Source organism: Plectropomus leopardus, chromosome 4 (assembly GCF_008729295.1).
Source record: "Plectropomus leopardus isolate mb chromosome 4, YSFRI_Pleo_2.0, whole genome shotgun sequence".
Taxonomy (NCBI): Eukaryota; Metazoa; Chordata; class Actinopteri; order Perciformes; family Serranidae; genus Plectropomus; species Plectropomus leopardus.
This window is the reverse complement of record NC_056466.1, coordinates 37,381,201-37,406,970: the sequence shown is the minus strand read 5'-3', so window position 1 is coordinate 37,406,970 and position 25,770 is coordinate 37,381,201. Positions and strand designations below refer to the sequence as shown.

Sequence of the window (25,770 nt, the reverse complement as noted above, 5' to 3'; positions counted from 1 at the left end):
GCTGCTTTAATTTCTAGTGTTCAGTTCAGTCAGTTAGCACCGTATAGGTGAAATATCAGTTCCACCTCACTGGGGTGTGGGTGTGTGTGTGTGTGTACTGGTGCAAAAGGATTCAGGTTCCACGACGTCGGTTTCTAAGCGTCCACCGGGGTCTGGCTCGCCATCAACTTCTATTGGCTCCAACTTCCAGGCAGGTCCGTATCTCAATGGAATCCAACGAAAAAAAACCTGACCGATGCTTTCTCCTCCCGAGCGGCTCCTCTAGCTGCACTCACGCAGGTCCTGGTCGTCCGGGGGATCTTCTCCAACAGTTTTCTCCGTGTTTTCTCCGTGTTTTTCAGTGTTTTATCGTCCAAAAGTGTGTTTTTCGTGACTCGTGCTCAATGTGGCTTGCTCTCTTTCTTCTAGCGGCTTCAAGAGGAAGTGTACCTGCTCCAATCGGGTCAGAGGGTGGGAGCTTATCTTCCGATTTGATGAAAAGTCCGTCTTCCGATCAGCTCTTCCAAACTAAAACTCCACATAACTTTTTTTTTATTACAGTTCTGTTCTTCCTTTTAAATGAACATCGGTATTTTAATCATTAACAAAACATTATATTTAATGAATTGATTTTTCCACTATGAATTTCACTGTTTTTAATTCAAACATCCTGGTTTCATATATATATAGTGAACTAATTTACTGATTTTAACCCATTTGTCTCAGTTTTTAATACACAATGAAATATTTTTAATACACATTTTTAACCTGGGTTACAAAAGCAATGCAGAACTTTTGTGGTGTGCCTTACAGACAACAAAGAAACATATTGTCATGGTTCCTGCATTCTCCTCCTCCCCACTGCCAGTGTTTTTCCACTCACCTCACTCTGACCCGCTCTACCTGCCAGCCACGCCCACTGCTGCAGCCTGCTCCCCTCAGCTGCAGCTCATCTCCAATCAGTCCGGTATTTAAGACACTCCCACACATTCACTCACTGCCAGATTGTTCCTCTGCACTATGCACGACTCTCCAGCGTTTTCCTGCCAGATTTCCCGTTGCCGACCCAGCCTGTTCCCGACCAGCTCTCTGTGCCTGCCTCCCCGTGTACCTACCTGCCTTCTGTCCCCGACCACGTGCTTCGCTCCGGCGTTCCGGAAATCTGACGGCTCCACTGGCAAAGACCTCACCGCTCGACCACGACGATCCTCCTGCCTGCTCCTCGACGGTACCTTGTTCTTTCGGACTGTTTTCCCGGCTACGGATCCTCTGCCTGTCCCCGACCACGATTCAGCGCTATCCCCGACAACATTCCCACACATGTTGTCGGCTCGTCGAGCTACGGGGTTTCCTGTTCTCCAGCCACAGTAGGTTCAAGCTTCGTGTCTTCGCTTCGTGGGATTCCCAGAGACATTGTTTGGGCTTACCGCCCGAAGAACGAACTGAAATTCTGTGAGCTGATCTTCGTTTGTGTTGGTTATAATAAAAGTCATTACCAACTAACTCTGAGTTTTGGCGTACTGCATCTGGGTTCTAACACAGCCCGTTTCACATATTTTCATCCAGGGATATTTATCACCTCAAGCGTCGTGCAAAAATCTAGCTCTGAGCTCCTTGACTCTAGGACTTTCCTTGGCACGTCATACGTCAATGCTAAAAACTGTGGTTTGGATGAATGTATCGAAGTTAAAGAGGGATTCGTGGTAGTTGACACTGAAGATGAAGTGTGCTTTGAAGAGCTCATCGAAAGCTGCCGAGGATGTCTGTGCCTTGCAAGAGATGGCCTTGTGGTCAATGATGACGTAGTATCTTTGGATACTGTTCTTCTTTTGACTCACACAAGGGAGGGCTGTCTCGGCACCACACCAGCAAGGAACATTTTGACACTGGCTCCCATCTTTAACAAAATGTAAATAAGAATCATGACAAAATCATGAAATATAGCGCTGCTACATTCAAGTAACTAAACCAATTTTAAAAATCAAACACGTACGGCAGACGTTAACTTTTTTTTTTTTTTTTTTACCAATAGTAGGCTATTAATTGGTCAAAGTTATTGTAATCTGTTAAAAGAAAGGTTGATCGGTTAATCATGTGCATCCTTATCTGCAGCCTTTGCAAAATGGAGATGGCATACCACAGTGTTTTTGTAAATTAATAATCGTTAACCTAAAGATAATCGCTAGATTAGTCGAAAAAATGAATCGTTAGACGAATCGAAAAAATAGTTGATAGATTAATCGGGAGAAAAATAATCATTTGGGACAGCCCTACATAAGTACATTACTATTTGCATACCTGCAAATATCTAACGACATGGTCTTCAGCTTGACATGCGCTGATTTTAGGACTCTTCTTGTGGCCTTTGGACGTGGGCGGCAGCAAGTGAACCAACAGCAGAATGCTTGATAAGTCACTGTCCCAGCCTAGGGGAACAACAGGAGAAAATGTCTGACACATTCACATCATAATTTTAAAGAGAAGGAAAGAAAGAGAAGAAACTAACCAGACCCATCTGAGTCGTGCTGCGCAGACAAGAGGTCTTGAATGTGTCCATTAGAAGTCAGTTTTTTGCAGTCTGTCAGGATCCTAGGTTTGAAAAAAGTAGGCCATTTTGCCAAAAATCTGCCCGACACTTCCTCTCCAAACATCATGGTGAAATCTTGGTCAATCTACAGAAGAACACACATTTTTATACTTATACAACTTAAAAGTGTATACATTGAGTGACAATTCACTTAATATAAAGAAGTTGTCTTTCTTACCAAGCCAGTGATGTTGAGGAATCGTGGGAAGAATGTTGAATGTTTCAAAAAGGATATTGCTTCATGGCACTGCTCACCAAGCAGCTGCTTATCTGTGCAGAGAACCTCTCTCTTTGTCTTTGGACTGTCCTGGTAGGGTGTGCTGGTGGAAGATCTCTGGGACTGAGCTGCAGTGTTGTGCTGAACAGTTTTTATCCTCCGGGCCAAGTACCCAGATCCACATAGAAGTATTCCTGTAATATTAAAAACATTAAATTGTAGTTCAGACCATATTACTACTCCATAAATTGATATCATTTTTTCATCAGTTTTTCATTTATAAACTTACATATCCATTGTCTGAGTATGGATCTCTGAGGCTGGGAAATAGAGAGATGATGCCCAAAGCATATTTACTTCGCACAGAGACAGGTGGGCTCCTCCGTGGTTACAAATGTCACTGTTGTTAGCTTCATTGAGTTTAAGTCTCTCTCAAACAGTTAGTTTTTGTGTCATGTTTTAGCCATTTAGTATTTATCTCTTTCATAGGAGAAAATAAACAATAAGTTGCTTTACTAATATGCAATGTCCTAAAATAAGTGTGCTGCTAAAAAAATCTGTATTGAGTAAAGTATAAACATGAACAATGAAGTCTTACCCGTGAATTTCAACCATGTCGGCCACAAGAAGCTTTTACCAACTGTCTCCTTGTGCTATCCATCAATGTTTTCATCTTATCATATTCATCCAAAATAATCTGTCCACCCGCTTTACCCTTTAGAGCATCTCTCACCATCTAAAAGATAAAGAATCATAAAGCAAATTAGCAATTATATCCATCACCATCATCATCATTACGTCCAACAACAAAAAACAGTTTAACACAGTTTAGCTGCACAATATATTTGTGTGTGATATTTGATAAGTCAGTTTTTCAAGTCAATTTTATTTATAGAGCCCATTATCACAAAACATGGTTTGCCTCAGAGGGCTTTACAGTGTATGACATCCCTCTGCCCTTAGACCCTTACATCACCCAAGGAAAAACTCCCGAAAAAGAACCCCTGTAATGGGGGGAAAAAAAAGGGAAGAAACCTCAGGAAGAGCGGTAGAGGATGATGAGGGACCCCTCTTCCAGGATAACTAAGACCTCTTTTGCCGATTCCCGTTCAGCATGGGTTCTCTTCCCTCCATTTGTCTGAACAATCACTGCTGCATCTGATGAATCCGAGGATACTGCCAGGGAGTCTTCTGACACTGACACAGATGAGTTGTCTGACATGGGTGACTCCAACGAAGTATATGAAAGATCATGATGAAGCACAACTGTAAACAGTTTAAAAAAATGTATACCCAAAAGGAAAAAATAATTAGTTCTCCACAATACTCCTTATTGACGATCCACTCCTGGCCTCACAAGCCTGAGTCTCACCTGTTGACTTTTCAGTTGACACCCTAACAGTAAGGTTCCCTGCTTGCAAAAGCTCCTCAAACACATCTGCATCGACTTCTGTCCCTGATTCATCTGTCAAGTGCAGCTCAGTCTCAAGTGGAAGGTCTAGCTTTTGAATGACTGATAAAAAATATTAAATTTAGAGCAATGGAAAAATTACAATTATCATAAATTTGCTAAACTTGTTTTTCCCAACATTTTTTCAAGGGCACACAGGCCATTACCATTAGTTATCATAAACACAACTCCATAATATGAGACATTTACATGTCACATAAATTCAGTAGATATTATAGCAATTAGTCAATTTACACAAGCATTCTGGGCTCTATTAAAAGTGGTGCCAACCTTTCTGAAGAAATGTGTTGAAGTCATCATAGCCATCTTCAGTCTCAGCCACTTTGACATACTTCTGCGTTTCTCCAAATCTCACCTTCACCAGCATGATGTACTATAGAAAAAAATAGAAGAAAAGACATCCGCACTACGTCATCATTTACAGTATGTTCACCGAGCGCCTTGTCACTCAGTGTTGTGCATGAGCATATTTTGATGAATGGTGAACTGAAACAAATCATTTTGTAACTAATGAAAGTGAACGTGAGCGCAGTTCACTCTGGCGAGACTGAACAACGCTCAACCAGGAGTTTAAGATACTCTTGCCTCCCACAATGCTCGCGCATACTTTTCCAAAAATGGCAGAGCGTTATGTTTCATATCATTATCAAGTTGTCAAATAAGAGAAAAAGCATATATTGTTGTTAATTAAAACATCCAGTAGAGGGCCATGCTTTTCCATGACGACGCTGCATTCAAGGCTGGATTATTACAGAGCATCTGAAAGAGAGGCCGCCCGGACCCTCGGTAATGTTACAGTGACAACATAAAGTAAGTCAATGAGTCACGCAGCATCCAGATCAGAGATATTTATTTTGTATTATGGAATATAATATTCTAATGTAAATGTTGTAAATGACGAGGTTGGGTGGGGACACGTTAGTTGACAAAGTAAAATGAGTCATTTAACCTCATCATTTCAGTAATGGGTATAAAATAGTTACTTTAAAATGAATACATCGCTGTAACACGTTACTGTTGTAGTCTTCACCTCCAACACCATCAGGGGTGAGGGACAGACAGTGAGGGTTAATAAAAAGTTGCTTCTAGCAGAACATATAAAAGGAAAAAAATGAATGTGAACAAGCTCATATTTTGGGCTGTGAACGGCGCTCATATTTTTAAATTATGAACAAAGAATGTGAACAAGCTCATTTTAAGCTGTGTGAACTGAACTTTGAACTAGTTCATGTTGAGCATGAACGTGCACAACACTGTTGTCACTGCGATACCAACCCCCTCCCGCGCTCTCCTCTCTCCTTCTACATGGCGCTGCGCACCCCTAAAACTCAGCCTGCCTGATATCATGATGGCTAACCTAGTTCTCCTGCTAACAACACAGACACTTATCCATAAACACAAAGATACATGATCAACTCCTCTCTGTTAGATTGGCAAAATAACGTCAACTGAAGGCATAAACATGACAGTGACGTTATTGTTCATATGCATAGATCGCTAAAACACTGTGTAACTTTAAAATTATAAAAACTCACCAGCATCTCAGACGTTTATTATTATGGCAGCAGCTGAGGGGGGTGTGTGACTCCGGTAACGTTATTAGCTGCGGCTAACGTTAGCTTCTCAATGTAACGTTAGCTGCAGCTAAAGTTCAGAATAAATAAATAAAATAATATATAAAATAAAGTAATTAAATAAACTACTCCTGCCCCTAAGAGCAGAGCTCGGTGTGGCTGGCGTGGTGGTCTGGTGTGTCTGTTTCTCCAGGAAGTCTACAGCAGCAACATGCTACCCGGCTCACAGAGCTAGTCTGACTTTTAGCAATGGCAGCAGTCTCTGGGCAGGCAGGAGCTCAACCCCCCGGCCCAGCACCGGCTCTCTAACTTTGCTCCATCGCTTGACATTTTCATCTAAACTAGACCATAGCTAATTAATTACCGTACGCGCACTTCCACGGCCTACAGATTTTTCTAACAGAGAATATTCGGTTAACGTGACGCCTCATGCGCGTGCTACATCATTTTAGCTAGCTTTACCCTCTTACAAAAATGTGCAGTTATATACCGTGTTATCCAAACGTGTAGCCTATACTTACGTTAAGCAAGTTGTGTATATTCATCAACACTGATGTGCAAAAGGAACATTAATGCACCCTTAAAAAAATAGCATGCAACAGCCATGCTAACCTTAACATGGGACTTGGGCCTACCTTGTTAGAGCTATAGCTATAGACAGTGACACTTATTATCGACACATATAAAACACTAATAGAAAGTATTATTAAATGGGCATGGCACCTTTCATTTACATGCAAACATACTCCGTGAAGTCTGGAGGTGAAAAGAAAATCGTCCTCTGCTGACCCCGCTCTGACTCCAAGTCGTCCTGCACTTTAGACAAACACGTCACAGATCCGTTGAAATTCTGGGAGCAACAATGTTAAGTGTTGATTTTAAAATCAACACTTAACATTTTTGTGTGGATTTAACTCCCTAGATTAACACCAACTCTTTTGAGGAATTAACTCTCACATAGTTGAATTAAACTAAGCAAGTGTTGAATTAACACTGTATTTTTAACATACAACACCAACACTGGAAATCTAACACTTTTGATTTTGCTGTGTTGTCTTAAAGTCTATGGCAGGGATGTCAAAGTCAAATACACAGAGGGCCAAAAAACCAAATTTGCTACAAGCCGAGGGCCGGACTGCATAAAAAACAACAGCATAAAAAAAAGCATCAAATCAGTTGTATTCTTTCTCGTGGCTCTTATCTGCAATTTTCCCTGAGTCCATTAACTGAAAAATAAATATAAATAAATAAATAAAATACAATAAAATAAAATACAAAAATCTATGGCACACAGACAAAACAATTCTTCCTTCACAGAAAAATCACGTCTTGTAGAAACAAATGTAAAAATTGAACTGAATTAAAAACTAAAAATACGTTAATGCTCTGTGATGCTCACTTGTCTGAGGCTGAGCCTGATACTTGGTGGTGTCTCGTCTTTTGTACAAGTTCATCAATGTTCGGGGTCAGGCTCTGAGCTGAGGAAATCCTCAGGACTGAGTGGAGGTGTTTATCAGTAAGACAGCTCCTGTGTGATGTTTTGTTTAGCTTCATCAAAGAGAACAGTTGTTCACACAGGTATGTGCTGCCAAACATAGAGAGCATCTGAGCAGCTTGGATGCGCAGCTGTGGCATTGTGTCGGGGATGAAACGTGCACACTCAGCAGCACCCACTCTCATATTTTTCCTTCAGTGTGTCATTGCACTGGAGCTCAATGAACTCCATTTGTAGGTTTGGTGGTGCGCTTTCCACGTCAACTGCAAAAGGATTGCCGAGCAGTTCAAACCTGCTTTTTTGGGCTTCAAAGTCAGCAAATCGGCGTCGGAAGTCGGCGGCAAGTATGTTGAGTTTATCAGCAAACTGTGCACTCGGGAACACAGCGGTAGAGAGCTTCTCTTTCATGGTCGGGCAGCTGGGAAAGTTTTCTTTCCGCATCTGCGTCTCCCACAGACTCAGCTTGGTTTTAAACGCCTTCACTGTACTTTGTCTTTTACCTCCGTGAACATGTACTCTGCCTCCCACCTGGTTTGAAACCCCCTGTTCTCAGAGTCCACCTTCCGTTTAGCCATTTTTGGGGAGGGGGGTAGCTGAAAGTCGACATCTGCTCTGACTGCTGATGAATAATGAAGCCGAGGCCCGCTTGCTGCGCTGCAGTGAGTTCGCGGGCTACCGTTGCATTGTGGGGAATGTAGTATTGGTGCGTGCAAAACACCAGCGGGCGGCTGCGGCCTGCGGGCCAGTTCTAATACTAATCGAATATCATCCCGGGGGCCATAGATAATTCATTCAAAGTCAAGGCCTTGACTTTGACATATGTGGTCTATGGGTTTTTTGGTAAAATAACACCTTAAATAAGGTATGTGTTAACACAGGCTAAAGATATTTAGACTTTTTGTTCTGCAACCTAAAATACGTCCGCTTAAACCCGATTTTTGAACTTTTAAGGTTTTACTCGTCTTAAAAAAGGCAGTTGCGAACAAGTGGCTAAATGGGACTGCAGTGTTTGTCGGGGACGTTAGACGTCATCAAACCACACACTGAAATTCATTAAACCCACTTGTCCGCCTTTACAGCTTTACAGACTCGCACTGGAACTTGTAGATTGATCTGTTTATAATATTTTTCGATCGTGTTTTAACTTGTTTTCACCGTGTTTGTAATGGTGACTTTTAAGTCATGCCACCACGATGTAGTTCGTGTATAGCCTAACAATAGCTTTTTGCTCCCGGCGATTTCATTTATGCTTTAAAACACACAAAAGTGGTGTTCATCTGTGAAGATTATCAAGCTGAACAAAACATGTAAGTATCATAAACTTGTGTTCATCACAGAGCTTATTTTTGGCGATAATTGAAATTCCCGTTCAAAAATCCCATAAGGTTTTTGATGAGGGAACCAGTACGATGCCAACTTCTTGGTTGGCCTATAAAAATACATCATCCCTTAACCACTCTATAGGCGCACACAAGTGACGTCATTGATGCAACGTGTCCAAGCTTCCCCGCTGATTTTAAGTTTTCAAGTCTGACATTGATGACCATCTATGAATTCTCATCCCTGTATACTTTTGATTTCTCATGCACTTCTCCTTGCAGCTAGTGTTGGCTCTCTGTGCAGATTCATTTACTGTGTATGTCCCAAAGACAAGTGGCTGTTTATCAAATACCCTGGCAAAACTCGGGAATTAATCTTAGCCCCTAATCCTTCATGCTGGGGGTGGGAGTGAGACAGAGGTGAGAGAAAGGAAGAGGGAGGGGGACTGCGGGGGTAAAGAAGTGAAACATCCTTCAGCTTTTCATTCTGTGAATTAGATTTATGCAGAAGTGTGTGGGAGGCAGCAGACGTGCACATGCTTGAGTGTGTGTGTGTGTGTGTGTGTGTGGACGAACATGGCTGCATCATGTCAGACCAGCTGCTGTTTAATATCAACAACCCATTCTGAGTTTCACCTCTCCCCTTTTGTCCTCCTCCCCCTCCTTCCTCTCTTCATCTTTTGACAAGTATTTGGCCTGTTTTCAAATGGCTGCAGGCCCCGATGAGATTATACTGAGTGCAGTGGAATGAAGAGCATGCCAGGGAGAGCTATGATATTAAATGTCACACAAACACACCCATGCATGCACAAGCATTTACCACACAACCACATACACACACATAGCCGCACTCACAAAGAGCTACATAATATCACCGACTCGTGAAAGTTTTGGGAGGATGACAAAAAGCTTGTTTGTGCATTCATTGTGTTTCCCAAATGGAAACACAAGGACTGTACAAGAGAGGCTGTGCTCCAAATACTCGCTCCATTAAACTGATTGAGAGAATCCAGGTGACAGCCTGGATCCAGTATTGATTTCCTTGCTTCTATCCACATCAAATCCAAATCACAAGTTAAATTAAAGTCAATGTCCATGAAGATGAACAGCTCAAGGCAAGTTCATAATAAAATCTGAAGCACTTAAACAATTAAAACAGAACTGGAACCAAACCATTTGTGAACACATGCAGCAACATTCTCTTAAATTTCTTTAATATTTTCTTTGTATTTCCATGTAAGAGAAAATATGAGAAGTCAACTCCAGATGTACCAAACATCATCTAAATTTGATTACATGACATTCATGTTTTTTTTCTTTTTGAATTTAAATCTTATTTTTCTCTGATCTGGGCAACAATCTGTGGTCTGTGATATTTCTCTCTTATCTTTATTAGCCCCTGACCACTCATCAAATTGTCTCTTACACAAGGGAAGAGCAAAAATAAGAAAACATTGCTGAATTCCAAAAATCAATGGGTATTATCAAAAAACAAACAAAACAGCATGGATATGAACAAATATAAGAGAAAATTTGTATATTGTTTGTTGCATGAGGTCCATTGTTAGGTAAGTATTGTTAATCCTGCAAATAACCTGGATTATGTCTCAGAGGAGCTAGACATGAATGCTGCATGATGTAGGTATGGTATTGAGAACATGCTGATATAACAAAACAACGATGGCTGTTTGAGAGAGGGACGGGGACAGAATCCTACAGAAGACAGCCAAGACAGACAAATGACATAGAATAATGAGATTCAATGGCAAAATGCTGGAAAGGGGATAAAAGTGGAATCCAGATATGAAAGATGAGAGGCAGGCTTAAAGGAAAGATAAATGGAGAGGACAGTGAAGCAAGCAGATGGACATGCAGAAGGAAATTTTAGGTAGCTGGAGAAGTTTGGAGGGGAAGCAGAGGGGAGAGATGTGGCAAAGATGGATAGAGAGCACAGCACTCAAAGGCAGAGGTTGGCTTAAAGGTTAGAGGGAAAGAGACAATTGAGAGCATAGAAGAGAGAGGTGGAAGGGATGACAGAGGGAGAAGGAGGGTAAGAAGGACTGAAGGTGAGGCACAGAAAGAGAGGGGCAAATGATGGATGGATAGAAGGTGGTGAAACGGAGAGGTGGGCTTAGTGGTGATGGATGAAGCTGCAGCCTGCAGACCCTTTACATCTCCCTGGGTCCCTCTGGAGCCCAGTGTGTGTGTGTGTGTGTGTGTGTGTGTGTGTGTGTGTGTGTGTGTGTGTGCGCGCGCGTGCGCACGCGCGTGCGTGCATGCGTGTGTGTGTTGTTGAGTCAATCCAAATGCATGTGTATATAAAGTATATAGTGTGAGTTTGCATGTGCATAGTTTTGCCTCACTTGTATGAAAAGGGTTATTGATATCAATGGCATAGGAGTGGCATGCAGTGGCTCTGTATTGTGTGTGTGTGTGTGTGTGTGTGTGTGTGTGTGTGTGTGTGTGTGCGTTAGAGAGAAAGAGAGAGAAGTGGTGCAGTGTGAGGTGGTCAGTTGATAGTCAGGGTCAGCTGGTCTAAAGTTGCTGCTGTCTCTTCATGACAGACTGTATATAAAGTGTGAAAGTAAAATACCACTAAGGTCACAGCTGCAGGAACTCAATAGAGCCTGGGTCCAATGTTTTCACTCATGCTCACAACATCTGCACCAACACGTCTTCGCCAGTCATCACATATTGTCGCTGTGCAGTGGAGTTCTATAAATTACACTCTAGGTATCCTTCTGTGTCTGCTATTTATGTCAGTGTCAATACAAACACATGGTGGGACTACGCAGCATGTGGTTATGTTTAGACAACACAAGCACATGGCAACCAACAAAGGATTGTCAACAAATGCACATGCTGCCACAGATGGATTAGAGAAAAGAGGAATATGATAAGGTGTAGAAAAATATCACATCCAGACGGGAAGTGAATGCTGGACCCTTGCATGAAAGTCTGGGGGTTGTTGGACCCATCCACCACCCCTCCCACCAACCCTGTAGGGCCCGTCAACTCCTTCTTTTGCATCATTTCTAGCAGTGTAATGAACACAATGAATCCCCCGTTTTGAGGATCATTAAAAAGGGAAATCTTAGGTTATTGTGGCATACTTCTTATGGATGCAGCCCATCTGAAAGTCACACTGTTTTGTCTTTGTTTTAACTATTTCATCACCATTGCTTATCCAGGGCTGGGTTGCAGGGGAAACAGGCAGAGCAGAACATTCCAGATGTTCCTCTCCCCAGCAACACTTTCCAGCTCATTCTGGATGACCCCAAGGCATTCCCAGGCCAGATGAGATATGTAATCCCTCCAGCATGCTCTGGGCTGGCCTAGGGCCTCCTACCAGTAGGACGTGCCCGGAACACCTCCAATGGGAGGCGCCCAAGGGGCATCCTGATCAGATGCCCGAACCACCTCAACTGGCCGCTTTCGAATGAGGGAGCTGTGGCTCTACTCCGAGCTCCTCTCGGATGTCCAAGCTCCTATCTCTACAGCCACCCTGCGGAGGAAGCTCATTTCGGCTGCTTGTATCCGCGATCTCATTCTTTCGGTCACTACCCAGAGCTCATGACCATAGGTGAGGTATGGAACATAGATGGACTGGTGAATCAAGGGCTTTGCCTTTTGGTTCAATTTCTTCTTCACCACAATGGTCCAGTTGAGCGCCTGCATTACTGCAGATGCTGCACCAAACAAACTGTCCATCTCACGCTCTGTTCTACTCTCACTCGTGAACAAGACCGCGAGATACTTGAACTCCTTCGCTTGGGGCCTTTAATTGATTGAAGGAAATTTTAACAGCATTTGTGTCATGTGTCCTTGTAATAAATGGCAAAACATGAAAGGCTTTTTTTTTTCTTTTTTTTATGAAATGAAACATTCCAAATGTGATGGAATTCCATAGGAATCTCAGGTGTAACATTGAGCATGGATGAAATACGGCCTCCTATTGAGTTGGATTGGGTGGCTGGTGATTAAAAATAGCTCCTCTAAATATAGCCTATATTCAAGAGTTGCTGTTGTTGAAATATTGCATCATGTTCAGCTACAAAATAAGCCAGACATGCTGTAAATCAGAACAGAAGTGCAGAGAGCTGATACGTTAAGATGCTACACCAGCTCCTCTGGTTGCATTGGTGTGAACTAGCAGGAATTGGGAACGTTGCAGACCGGCGCATTGCAAGCAGCTGCATGCTTCAACATGTCTCATAGCAAATCTTTGGTCTGAACTGGGCTTAAGGGAGAGAGTTTTAGACAGTATTTTAAAGTTTATACTTAACAGGGATGTTGAACAGCACAAGAAACACTTAAATGGATTTTTGTTCTCTTTCAAAAGAAGTTACATAGTGGCTTGTTCAACTGCAGAGGGAAGACACTTGACTGGAAGAAGACCCAAAGATATTTAATTTACTGTCACATAAACAAAGAAAAGCAGCAAATCCTCACAATTTGGCTGTGGTGCTTGAGTAGCAACTTCAGTCATTAATCAATTCTTAAAATTCAATCAATTATTAAAATAGTTGCTGGTTGAATGATGATTAATGGAGTAATGGCACCAAGTTAAATTCAATCCCATACAATGGTCTCATAAGTATATTTTCCAATTTAGACTTCCCAAAGCCCTAAATGAAAGCCTAAATCAATGAAGTATTAGTAGATAAAAGAAAGTAACAAGGGCAACAGAAGCAGCAGATGAGGAGGAAACGAAGAAGGGAAAAGGTTGCAAATAGTAGAGTAAAAGGATGTAAAATGAGAGTGACGACAGCACGGTGCTTCCATCAAATGAATACGATTACTTAGGTGGAGCAGGCACATAATTATCGGGTCACAACGAAAGCTACAAAGAGAGAAAAGAGAGAAAGAGGAGACAGAAAACATGAGGACATAGCTAAAGAGCAAAGAGAGTACCCTGCCTCTTGTCTAGCTTACTGAGTGTAGACAGCTGATAGAGATTAATGTCTTGTATGGGTGGGCGGCAGGGAGAGAGGTCCAGACTGGCAGTGCGTGAGTTGGATGCATGATTGATAGAGGGAGCATCTCAGGGCAGGGGATGATGAAAGAGGGTGAGAGAAGGGGTAGTTAGGGGTGAGAGGAAGAGTTGAAAAGTTCAGTGTCATGAGTGTGGTCAGCAGCAAGACGGTAGATTGATGAGGGCCGAGATGGAGGGATGGCGAGATGGAGTGAGAGCGGGTGAATGAGGAGGAGGGTCCTAGATTGAAGGCAAAGTGCAGAGAAGTAGAGCAGGCTGTGAGAGAAAGACACAGGCGAGACTAAGAGATCGCTGAAAAAGTGCAGGCACTCAAAATTAAATGCTCAGGCTGCTCACAACAAATCCAGGTTTCCATTTTCATGCAGAGCGTGCAAGTAATTTGCAGCTAAGTGCATGCTGGGATGTGCATTTACTCAACATAGTTTGGAAGCAGCTTTAACACCACACCCACTTCATCGAATTCCATGATTCATCTTGTGGTGAAATACAAATTAAGTGTGTGAGTGACACACACTCACACACACACACACACACACACACACACACACACACACACACACACTATTTCCCCTACCATGGAGATAAGCACTAATGTGCTCCTCCGGCACCTTCTACACACCTCTCACATTCCTGCAGCTGTATATTTCTTCATTGCCACATTCTGTCCATTCTCTTATCTTCTGGCCTCTCACCTCTATTACTCTTAACTATTCCTATCCTCTTCTTCTTTTCCTCCCCTCCCTTCCTCAGTCTGCTGCTTCTCCTCAGCTCTCACTGTCTTTGGCTTTTACTCTTTCCTCTGCTCTTTATCTCCGTTTCAGCCTCCTCAATGTGTTTCTGTCTGACATTTTCTTCTTTTAATATTCACTCCTTCAACAATGTGAGACTCAGATTAAAGAAGACATTAGTCCATATACTCTATCTCACTAAAATGCTGGAAAATTTGGTTTTAAAATAGAAATCACAAAATGTTTTTTCACAGTATGGAATGTATGGAGTTAATGTGTTAGTAAGAAGAAGGAATTACAACTAAATTACCTTGGGGCTGAGAAGAAGGTCAAATAACAATATATGACAAACATATGACAATGTGGTTACTTGCAGGTTGTTTACTTCTCTCCTTAATCTTAGACATGAATGTTATTTTACAATAGACTAATGCCTAACACCAATCTCTCACACTACTGCCTCTAATTGAGGGTCTTTATATGAGAACTCTTATCCAACTATCACAATTTGCTGCTTTGCAGTTGGACGTCCACGTCTACAGAAGATCCGGGATGCGGCTATCGTGATGTCAGCAAATGACATGGCATGTGGTTATGTTTTGACACCACAAGCACATGGCAACCAAAGCTGGTACATCAACAAACACACATGCCACGGATGGTTTGGATCAGGGGAAGGAGGCACATGGTACGGTGCAGAAAAAAACCCATTGCATTCAAACGGGAAGCACTCGTGCACAAAAGTGAGTTTGTTGCACCCAGCTGCTATAAGGAGAAAGAGTTAATGGGAACTTTGTTTCATACCCAGTTTAAGCTCAAGTCTTTGAATGGACAGTTGTATTGCACAGGAGTTGTACCATTCCTCTGAAATGTTTTCCAAAAGTGGAGGAAAGAAGATAACAGAGGACAAATACATGCGCCATCATTTAAAAAGCCTTATACATTTCCAGTAATGTAATAAAACCTTCAGCTTGAATAATAATTCTGTATTCATGTGAATCAATGATGAGCCCAATGGCTGTGGTCCTCCTGTGTGGAGTCTATGTTCTCTCCGTATCAGTGTGGATTTTCTACAGGTTCTCCAGCTCCCTCCCACAGTCCAAAGACATACAGGTTAGTTGGTAACTCTAAGCTTCCTGTAGGTGTAAATGTGAGCATAAATGGTTGTTTTTTTTTCTTTGTAGCAGGCCTGTGATAATCTGGTGACCTATCTAGGGTGTACTCAGCTTCCTGCTCAAACACAGCTGGGATTATTTTTACGTGGCTAGTCTATTTATTTTTTCTGTATGCACAGTTACACAGTCCTCTAGGTAAACTAAACAACAAAAAACGGTGTAAAAAATGAGAACAGTCTTTAGCAGGTAAAAAACCTGCTCTGTGCCTCTCATGGACATGCTGCATCCATGTCCCAGATGCTCTGGCCGTCAGTGTCAGGACTCTCAGGATCCAGTTTGTATTTAGTTGTGTCTTGTTTCTGTATGTTATTAATTCATTTTCAGTGACAATAAGACCTAATTACACGAAATAAAATAAATAAATATAAATGCTTGAGTCACACACAGGTGAAACAATATCTTTGAGGATGGTGCTGTACCACAGATGGAGATTGGGCCTTTACCTCAGGTAACCTTCCCTTTCAGTTTGTTCTCTGTTTTGCCCCTTTTATGATTTTCCATCATTATTTTTTCATCTTCTACTTCCACATACCCACCTATCACACTCACACTTCTTCTGCTCTTTATGCTCTCATCAATCCTGCTTACAGTCCTGCTTTCTTTTAGTTTCAAACTTTTCTGCATACATCCATATCGTTCTTCCATTTCCATTGCCCACGACTTTCTCTCTTTCATCTGGCCCTTCATTTCTCTACATTCCACTTTATTCCCATCTCCCTCTACATGTGTGTGTGTGTGTGGCACCTGGGTGCTTATGGTTATTTTTCAGGCAGCAACCCAGAAGATTGGACTGTCATAATCTATGGTCCTGATTTATAAGTGTTTCTAACCCAAACCTGGGGACAGGACCATTTTTTCTCTATTCCTTCGCACTACAACCTCTTCCTCCTCCTCTCTCCCTCTCATCCCTTTTCTCCCATCAGCTCCCACTCTTCCTCCCATTATCTGCCTCTCTGCATCACATATCCATTTCTGCAGTGGCTCAAACTTTTGCCATTGATTACCACCAAGACATTCATGTCACCTCTTGTGCACTAAATTTAGAGTAAGCCATCTGCAATGTTTCAATATTTGATAGGAAATCATGCTGGTTATTTGTATTGTATTGTATTCATGTTGACTTCATCCCATTTGTAATTCTGGCCAGCCAAAGAACCAAAGTCATGCATTCTGCATGTCTGTCATCGGACTTTCGGAACAAAAAAAATGCTTAATTTCCATATTCAATGACAAAACAGCATCCACTACAGCACAAAACAGTGAAGCCTTTGTGTATAAAAAATAAATACTAGCGTGGCAGCATAGGTACTTAGGTCCATTTAACATGGGTAAGACCAGGGCTGGGCAATATGGCATCCAAATAACATTGCGATATTTTAGGGCCATATCGCGATATATGTCGATATTTTTAAACATCCTCTAAACTAATGTTAACCACTAAAATACGAAATTATTGAATGAACTACAGTTAAAATAAAGTTGAATGGAGTAGCTACTGTCAAATAATATAGTTTAGTACTGTTTGAATAACATTTAATAAAATATGGTTTTAAGGAAGTTAAATAAAGCACTTTTATAATTAAATCCTAAAAAGATTGTTAGACTTAAATCAAAGCAGGACCCACAATGCTTTTATTTTGAAGAACCTGGCTTTTCTCAGGCAGGAAGTGTTGATGTTTTTGACTTGAAGCTTCTGGTCAACAGTTGGATGTTTGTGTTAGCAGACAGTTATATAGATACTGCTGCGTTTTTCTTGATGTAATCTGTGCTGTCTAACACTTCATCTCCATCTGTCCTGCTGTTCTCTCTGACACATACTCTGCACTCCTTTAATCACAAGCACCTACTCGCGCAACGAGAAAAGCATAAACAGCTCCTCCAAGGATAGAGTTGCCACTTCAAGAGCCTCATCTTTGCTATGGAACAGACAAAGCAGAGAGAGGTGTTCAGCAGCCACCTGGAATTACTTCAGATGCTTCGACGTGATTCTTTGCTGCCATGAGAGAAGCTGCTCAAGATTGATGATGATTGATGACCCCCGCTCCAACTGCCACACTCCACTGCCACTCAGGTCACTCTCCCTAGAGATGACTGCCAGGCGCAGGCCATCTCGGGTGCCCTCTGTCCGCTCCTACCCAGCTAGTAAGTTGTGTTTGTTATGGTCAGGCTTGCCCAGCTCATGCATCTTTCATCTCGCCCCCACATCCAGAAATCTGGCAGTATGGTGATGCATCCTGGTAGCATTCCCTGAAAGACAAGAACCCTGACTGTTGATATGGAAGGTTCTCTTAGTGTGCAGGGTCACATGGAGAAGTTTAACCCAGTGTGCCCTTAATGGCCTGGCAGCCCATTGGCCAATGTGGAAAGGAGATGAGATGAAGAGCGGTATCGGACAAAATTGCAGGTACACAGCCCTGATTTTCCTTGCTGCTTCTTCGCAGATAGCCCCATCATAGTCCCTTCATGCTTAGATGAATGGCGGCCATGTTGCAATGTATTGATGTTGATGTTGGTAATGGGAAAAATGTTTTGTTTATTAAACAAATTACAAATTCCTCAAGAGCATTTTCGTCTTCTCCCTTTTCCCCAATTCAACCATCACTGAATTTGCTAAGACCATTTTCAATTGAGGCAGCGGTAGCAAACACATACCCTGCCCTAGCTCCTGGACAGGAAAAAGAGGGCAGATGATTGACACTGGTGCAACCAGTTTTAACTGTTGGCTTCCAAGCACTGATTCCATTAACAAAGGCCATGTGCTTGTGTAATATAGCTCACATCGAGCCGTAAATTGTCGAAAGCAGCAGGGCTGCCAACTTTTCAGAAAGGTTTGGAGTTAGATTTGGAAGGGGGGGGTTTGGTGGTGGTGGTGCTGCTGCGTGCGCAAATGTGTTGTGCAGCATTTTTTTTCTTTATACAAAGCATGGCATAGCCTGGCTTATTTTGTGTAAAAGAAGTTTAAAAAAAAAAGTCTTCATTCTTTTTAGCGTTACAGCAACAAATAAAAACGTATGATTCATACACAGATGTGCATTAAAAAACATTAGAGTGAATGTCAAACTGCACTTATTGTAGTAGAAGTGAATTATGCCTTAACCGAAACGCAATAACTGTAGGCCTACTTTATGTTACACTAGGGCAGCCAGGTGTGTTGTGTGTGAAAACAGCATAACTTATTCTACAGCCCACAACCACTCCCAGTTAGAGAACGGGTGAAATCAAAGCAGGGCATATAGACTGGGGCACCAGGCTGCCAAATCACTAAATCCGCCGCTGATAAAAACGGACGCAACAAAGCGCAGCTGGATGAGAGATGGAGCGATGCGTCGTCATGTTAATAACAAATTCCATCTGACTGAAAGTGACACTAAAACAAAGAAGAAGTCACTTTCCCTGTTAAATACTTAACTGTTCAGACTCTGTGAGAAAAAACTCTGCTGTCTGTCTCTGTCTCTGTTACTGCGCTGGGCTATCAGTCTGCTGCAATCTATCGATCAGCTGTGTGATCAGCAAAATGTGTAAGGCAAATTGTTTTCATTAGTGCCTTCTTTTCTTTGTCAGTGGTTGAACATAGTAAAATTAATTTCTTGGGCTCAGTTACTTCGGTTCGGACAGGAATGTGCGGCCTAAGTCGCTTTAGTATCCAAATGCGCACACACCTGACGCATAGTCTGTATTCAGGCACGTTTCATAAAAACAAAACTATTTCTGTGCATTTTTTAAGTATTAACTCTCTAACCAGCTTCTGCATGTCGGATGTTCAGTAAAACACAGGAAAAAGAATGACATTTTTGGAGCAGTCAAATTTCCCTCTTTCGTATAGACATGACCCCCAGTTCCCCATGGAGCCCAGGGCTCTAAATTGGGAGTAATACAGTTACAATAATAATGTGACGCCGGAAGGACACCGAGAGAGGGCTGCATGAAACAGGAATCTCCTGTGAATTCAGGAGGGTTTGCAGTATGGCTGTGTCCATAGATTATATGGCTGTGACACGCTAGTCATGCACGCTGGCTCTGAAGCTCATTATGGTGTTGATGTGTGAGGTAACAGCTCCTGCTGACAGATGAGAAAAGGTCCAGGAAGGTAGCCAAATGAGCCACAGCCTTGCAGATATATATAGCCTTTGTTTGCATTAATTTATTCTTTTGTCACGTTTAGGAGCCGATACCTGGCATTAAGTAGGCTACTCAGTTCTAATTTGGAACCGAGTTTCAGATCCCAACCGTACTAGTCAGGCAGTTTTGATAGGCAGATCCGCCTTGAAACTCTCATTCTGAAAAATTCTGAAGGAAGTCTAAACGATATTGCTGGTGACTTGACTGGCCCTCTTCACGAGTTCCTACAAGTTTTTTTCTTGTTTTGGATTTGATGGAGTGAGAAATAGGGGGTGTTGCGTGAGAGCGTGTGAAAGGGGGTGGACGCGTGTGTCTCACTCTTATTGCGTGAGAGTTGGCAGCTCTGTAAAAGCTTAAATCCCCAATGATGTGCTACCTGTTAGCGACCGTTACGTTAACCAAACGTAACTTAATATTAAAACATAATATCCTTAAACAATACAACTGACAAGACCGAACTAGGAGCTGAACCCAAATGCACAACACACAAGATCAAAGTATCAAAATATAAATTTATTAAAGGCAATGAAAATAGTCTTTCACAGAAAGGCAAAAACAAAATCACTCTGAAGAGGCTGCAAAAGTAACAACAAAAAATCACTCTGATGAGGAGGCAAAAGTAACAACAAAAAATCACTCTGACGAGGACTAAACTGTTAGCAAAGAAAACAAGAGTCCAACAAAGTATCAAACAAAACGAGGTACTTGACCTGATCAATAAGAAGAAGCGAGCAACAAACAAAACGTGACTTGAGCATGAATATGGCGCTGGTTCTCTGACTGACAAGACAAGAGGAACTGGCACAGGACAAAGGGAGACGCTGACTATATATACACAAGGTAAGTGGAAACAAGTGGAGACAATCAGGGCGGGGCCGACAATCACACTGGCGGGAAAACACACAAAGGGAGCAAGTAAGTGACCTGAAACGAGAGGAGAGTTAGAATTTAAAAATAAAACAGGAAATCACAAGACAACATAAACATGACAAAAAGCAAATCAACATAACTTCCTTGACATGACAACAACAAATAATAATAATAAAACACACAAACAGATAAACCAGTAAATGAGGCCTACTCTATTTACCATGAGGGTGTTTTGATTACCTTTTACCCAACTTAAATATATATATATATATATATCATCATTGGCTGTTCTTCAGTTCAAGAGCCAACTGAAGAACACCACTAGAACCCCATTTATATAGGCCTACTCACAGGTGAGCACGTGCCTTTCTCACTTAAACAGAAATTATTTTTAATTAAACTGGTCTCCATACAGGAGATGAAAGGAAGTAAAGGAACTGTGTCCAGTTATGAGTGCTGTACTCTGGGTATATGTTGTCAGAAGACACATATCACCTATACAGCAGCTCTGCTTGACATATAAAGAAAACACCTGTTTCGGTTTGGTAAAGTACAAGTGGGTATGTTAGCTGACCTAACATTTACTTCCCACTATGGTTCTCCCTGGTCCCACAAGAAGGTCCCCCTTGGAGGTTGATACTTTACACATGAGCCATGGCCAAGAAAGCTGCCCTACAACTTTCCACCCCTCTGTCTTATCCTTCCCCATTGGAGAGAGTGAGTCATGAGCATTTTAATGTCATTCTGATAGCACCAGTTCTCTGCTCTCCACTGTGGTATGCAGAAATTACTCAAATGGTAGCGGCGCAGCCCTGTACCATCCCCAGATGGGTGCTCTGTCTGAGGAGGCGGGTACAATAGGTGCGTTGCCCACTCTGGATCAGCCTCTTTTAGGCTTGGCTCAGGTACAGGCTGAGGAGGACTGGATTGTCTCTGCAGGTTGTGCAGACCATCCAGGCAGTGAGGCAGACCATCCAGGCAATGAGAGTGAAGCAAAGTGGTTTGGGGTAGATCCCCTTTCATGCACAGCTAATTCTATTCTTTCCTTTTTGTAGTTTGATGGATAGAGGGTTGTCACACGCCACTATTAAAGTGTATGCTGCAGCCATTTCTTCCTGCCATTCGGGTTTTGATGACAGACCAGTCTTTGCCCACCCTCTCGTGAAGCAGGTCTTGCAAGGGGTCACAAGACAGGGTCTGGTGATGGGTGCTTGCTCCCACAGATGACACCTGCCATCGAGGCCTCCGTAGAGGATCCCTTCAGGCCACTGAAGTGCTGTTCTCTGAAGGCATTGTTATTAAAGACACATTTGCTGTTTGCAATGACATCAGCTCAGAGAGTGTGTGAATAACCAACCGGGGCTCCTCAGTTGCTTGCTGCTTCGTGGTGATTTTTGTCCTCAACCCCATGAAGGGGACAAGGAGGCTTCTGCTCTGCGCAGTTCATGCATTGGCATGTCATGTTGAACACATGACCTTCATCAGATGCACTGAGCAGCTTTTTGTGTGCTTTGGTGATGGTGTGGCTAATAAGGCCCTATACAAGTAATGCCTTGCAAGATGATTTTGTGAATGCCTCTCCCAAGCCTACATGTGGGAGGGGACCCTTGCACTGTGGTCCACACATTCTCCACATGTGGTGTGGCAGTGTCGGTGGCCTTATTCAGTGGGGCAAGTGTTGCAGACATTTTTAAGGCAGCATCATGGTTTATGCCTTGCCATTTCAAGTGGCTCCCTCTTGGTCAGGTCGTGTTCCTTTTTAGGGTCTGTGCTTGCAGGAACAACACAGGAAAAAGGGTTGGGTGTATGTCAGCTGTTTTGTACCTGACTTGCCTCAAAGAATTATACACCAACATGTTGCAATGCGCCGTGCTGACCTGGGAAATGTGGTGTGCAGGGTGTCTGTTGGTTGTCTTTTGGCCACTGCAAGGTTAGGCCCGAACTGCACCCACTCTACTTCTCAGAAGAAGTAGGCAGGCTAGATGAGACGGCAACTTTTAGTCACTCAGGATCAGTGTGGATTCATTTAGCTCCACCCACTAAACCCAAAGTCCAGTAGAGGGCGGAGCCTGTGTGAGAGAGAGCAACAGTTCTATTAGCACAGGTGGAGCCCTCTTCATAGAGGCACTGTCACTCTAACAGGCGTGGGATATCTGACGGCAGGAATCCATCTCCATATTCTGTGCTGTTTGCATGTATTTGGGTAGGCATATTCTGACTGGCTGGTTGTGTTTAAGCTTTTCTCAGTGTGTGAATGCCTGCATGTGATCAGGTATTAGATAATTTTTTAGTAGATGGCTTCACCTGTGCTAATAGATCTAGGGTAGTCAGTTATTTTAATCACAATTTACTATGCTCATATGTAAAGCATGTTACACAAGTGACATATGCCACATGACCTATGCCACACAAAATATCACATGATGTTACATTACATTTGTAACAACTTTGCTAATTTTAAGTCAAGCCATGTTTTTTTTCTGAACATAATGATGTGCTTTTGTTGCCTAAATTCAAGAAAGCAAGCAAGCATGAGCAGAAACTGTACATTTCCTGTGAAAAAAAGCAGATATTTATTTTGAGATGACACAATGCATGCGGTGATCATCAATAGATGCATCATCCCTAAACATCCTAAACTGATGGCGGGGGATACAATGTGTCATATTTTGATGTGTGGGTCCAGAATGCATTGATTAAGGACACGTCTGAACAAGCTCTGACCACTGGACTTGCCTATGGACTCACCTCTCATAGACACAAAAGTTCCAGTTTTCTACTTTGGCTCTCTGTTCTGCAGCATCAGAGAGATTTGATTGCTAACAAGTGTGTAATTGTGCAGCTACAGCCATTAGGAGTAAAAGAAACAGGAGCATTAGAGCACACTCTGCTTCATGAACAATCCAATCTGTGTTTTAGAGTGTTTGAGTAGACAAGCGAGAATAGAGAGGGAGTAAATCAGCCAGAAAGAGTCCAAGCATGATGAGGGTAGCTACTTCACTCTCACAGCCAATCTTTCTCCTTTATTCTGCTGCACTCCCACATCCCTGTTCTTGTCCCCTAAATCCCCTTCATCCATACCTGCCAGCAGCCCCCCCACCCTTTTTTTCCCTGTCAAACGTGAGAAAAGCCAGAGTTATCAACTCATTTAACGTGATCAGTTCATTAGAAAGATGAAGCACGTTCCCTCTAATGGGCATTTGAGCAACAACAAGGAAGAGCAGATTGCCTCTCTTGCTCACTAAATAATTACACTGGAGGGAAAAAGGGAAAGGACACAATCTCCCCAGTCCAGGGGGATGTAGAGGGGACATGGAGATGGCATGGAGACAACTGGTATGTGTATGTAGCCCCGAAATTGCTCAAACTCAGGGTAAGTGCATCTTTTAAAGCTCCTCGCTCCTCCTCCATTCACTCAGATAAGTCAAGGTCATTCTGCACACGAGAAAAGAGAAAGTACAAAAACCCACACATTTGTTGGATCTAGCAGGAGAAAGAGAGGAGAGGGTAAGAGACTTTTTAAAGCATCTGTCCTTTTTTCTTCTATTTTGCTCTCCTATGCATGGTCTTTTCTTTATCTCCATTATTTAGCAGTGCATTTAAAGCTCTGTTACCTCTTTGTCATTATTTACATAAGCTCCAGATCTTTCTTGCAAGGAGATATTGGCAAAGCTGCCATTCTTAAAACCTCAGGGAGGCTCCTTCCTTAAAAAAAAAAAAAAAAAATTCCCAAGGATTCAATTTTGAGAGTTTACTCTGGCTACTCATCTCAGGGGAGACAGTTATGAAGATAGAGCCATGCTGGGGGAACAAAACAGTTTTTCTCAGAAAACAGGGAGGCAAAACAGAAGTAAGACAATGAGAGGAATCAGATGGCCGGGAGAGCGCTGCATAAACACACACCGTCTCTTTTTCTCCTGTCTCGTCTATCAAACCCAGACTGATAGTGATTACGACGTGAGAAACATCATAACTTTGCTGCACTTGGATATTTAAAGGCCCTGCACCCTATTAAACCTTGTCAGTGTGATATGATTCTAAAGGGTTCAAAACTCAGCTCACTACCAGAACCAAAAACCTTTGTCTTACACAAAAGGAACAAGCAGAGGATTGAATCTAACAGTGTTTGCTTGCACTCTGAGCAGTACTTACTCCTGTGTCACAGTCTTCTTTTAAAATGAATACATTTGAAAGCAAATACTTTTTGTTTTTATGGAAATGATTGCAGAAATAAAACAAGTAGCTGAGAGAAATTGTTTCAATAAACCTTAAGCCAGAAAAGTGATTTATTTCAAGCCCTTTTATGCTCTTTCTGGTAAAAATGAGAGATTCTATCAGCTAATCTCAAGCACTAATCCCTCCACCTTTATACCTTCATAACAAAAGTACATTGTGCTTGAAAAAAATCCTGCCAGCCACGATATAGCTAGGCAATAAAGCAGTGCTATGTATCCAAAAGGGAGGTGGTCGCAAAAAAAAAATGAAAGGAAGAGGAAGAGAAAAGATTTATGAAAGGTTAGGAGAGGTTTATGAGATTCGGGAGTGCATTTGTTGCTTGTGAGAATATGATTTGTTTTATCAGTGGCAAACATAGATGTCATGTATAAACTAATGTGTTGTTTTGCTTTGCTATGAAATCAAGGTGAATCATACAGATGAGGACTAATTGCTTCCTTTTCCTTCTCCTCTTTGCCAAATTGCTTTAATTTTCCTTTCTTACAATGCAATTCTACCTGTTCAGATCTCCTGAACTGAATTGAACTCCCATGGCTTTTCTATGATGTCAACGACCAATGTCATCGAACTCCCCCTAAATGCACAAACTTATCTGATAGAATGTCTGTAAATCAATCATAAGTGTGGCTGACTGAGCAAAAAGGATGTGTAAGGCATGTTTTAATCTATTAATCATATCACTAAAATACATCATTTATGTTAACATTTTTTAAAAATAAATATCTGATGTTATACTACTTAAACATGTCAAAAAAATCAGATGAAAGATTAAAAAAAAATTCTCTAAACACATAAAACAAATTTTTCAAAGCATTCCATCCTATGGATCTGAGTGTCCCAGAATAGTCAAAGTCAGTAATATTATGTATTGATATTTGTTGTCTGTTTTTTTTTTCCTTTTTAGAATTGGCATTAGTTGTACATGACCCATCTAGAGATGTGATGTAAAGGCAATAAATGAGGCATGTGTAAACCATTATTTGTATACCGCATATGGGTATAAC

The 25,770-nt window shown here is 42.0% G+C and overlaps 1 protein-coding gene across 1 annotated transcript in view; it reads right to left on the bottom strand.

Moving 5' to 3' along the window:
• Positions 1-1,619: 1,619 nt before the first annotated feature.
• The window catches only part of LOC121942018 (EMILIN-1-like), a 61,228-nt gene continuing 37,077 nt past the window's right edge, over positions 1,620-25,770 (bottom strand). Inside the window, exons 10-14 of the mRNA XM_042485083.1 lie at positions 4,525-4,627; positions 4,156-4,296; positions 2,822-2,977; positions 2,313-2,405; positions 1,620-1,876 (exon numbers count right to left, since the gene is read on the bottom strand). Coding sequence (XP_042341017.1) covers positions 1,620-1,876; positions 2,313-2,405; positions 2,822-2,977; positions 4,156-4,296; positions 4,525-4,627 — 750 coding nt within the window. The remainder of the gene's footprint in view (positions 1,877-2,312; positions 2,406-2,821; positions 2,978-4,155; positions 4,297-4,524; positions 4,628-25,770) is intronic.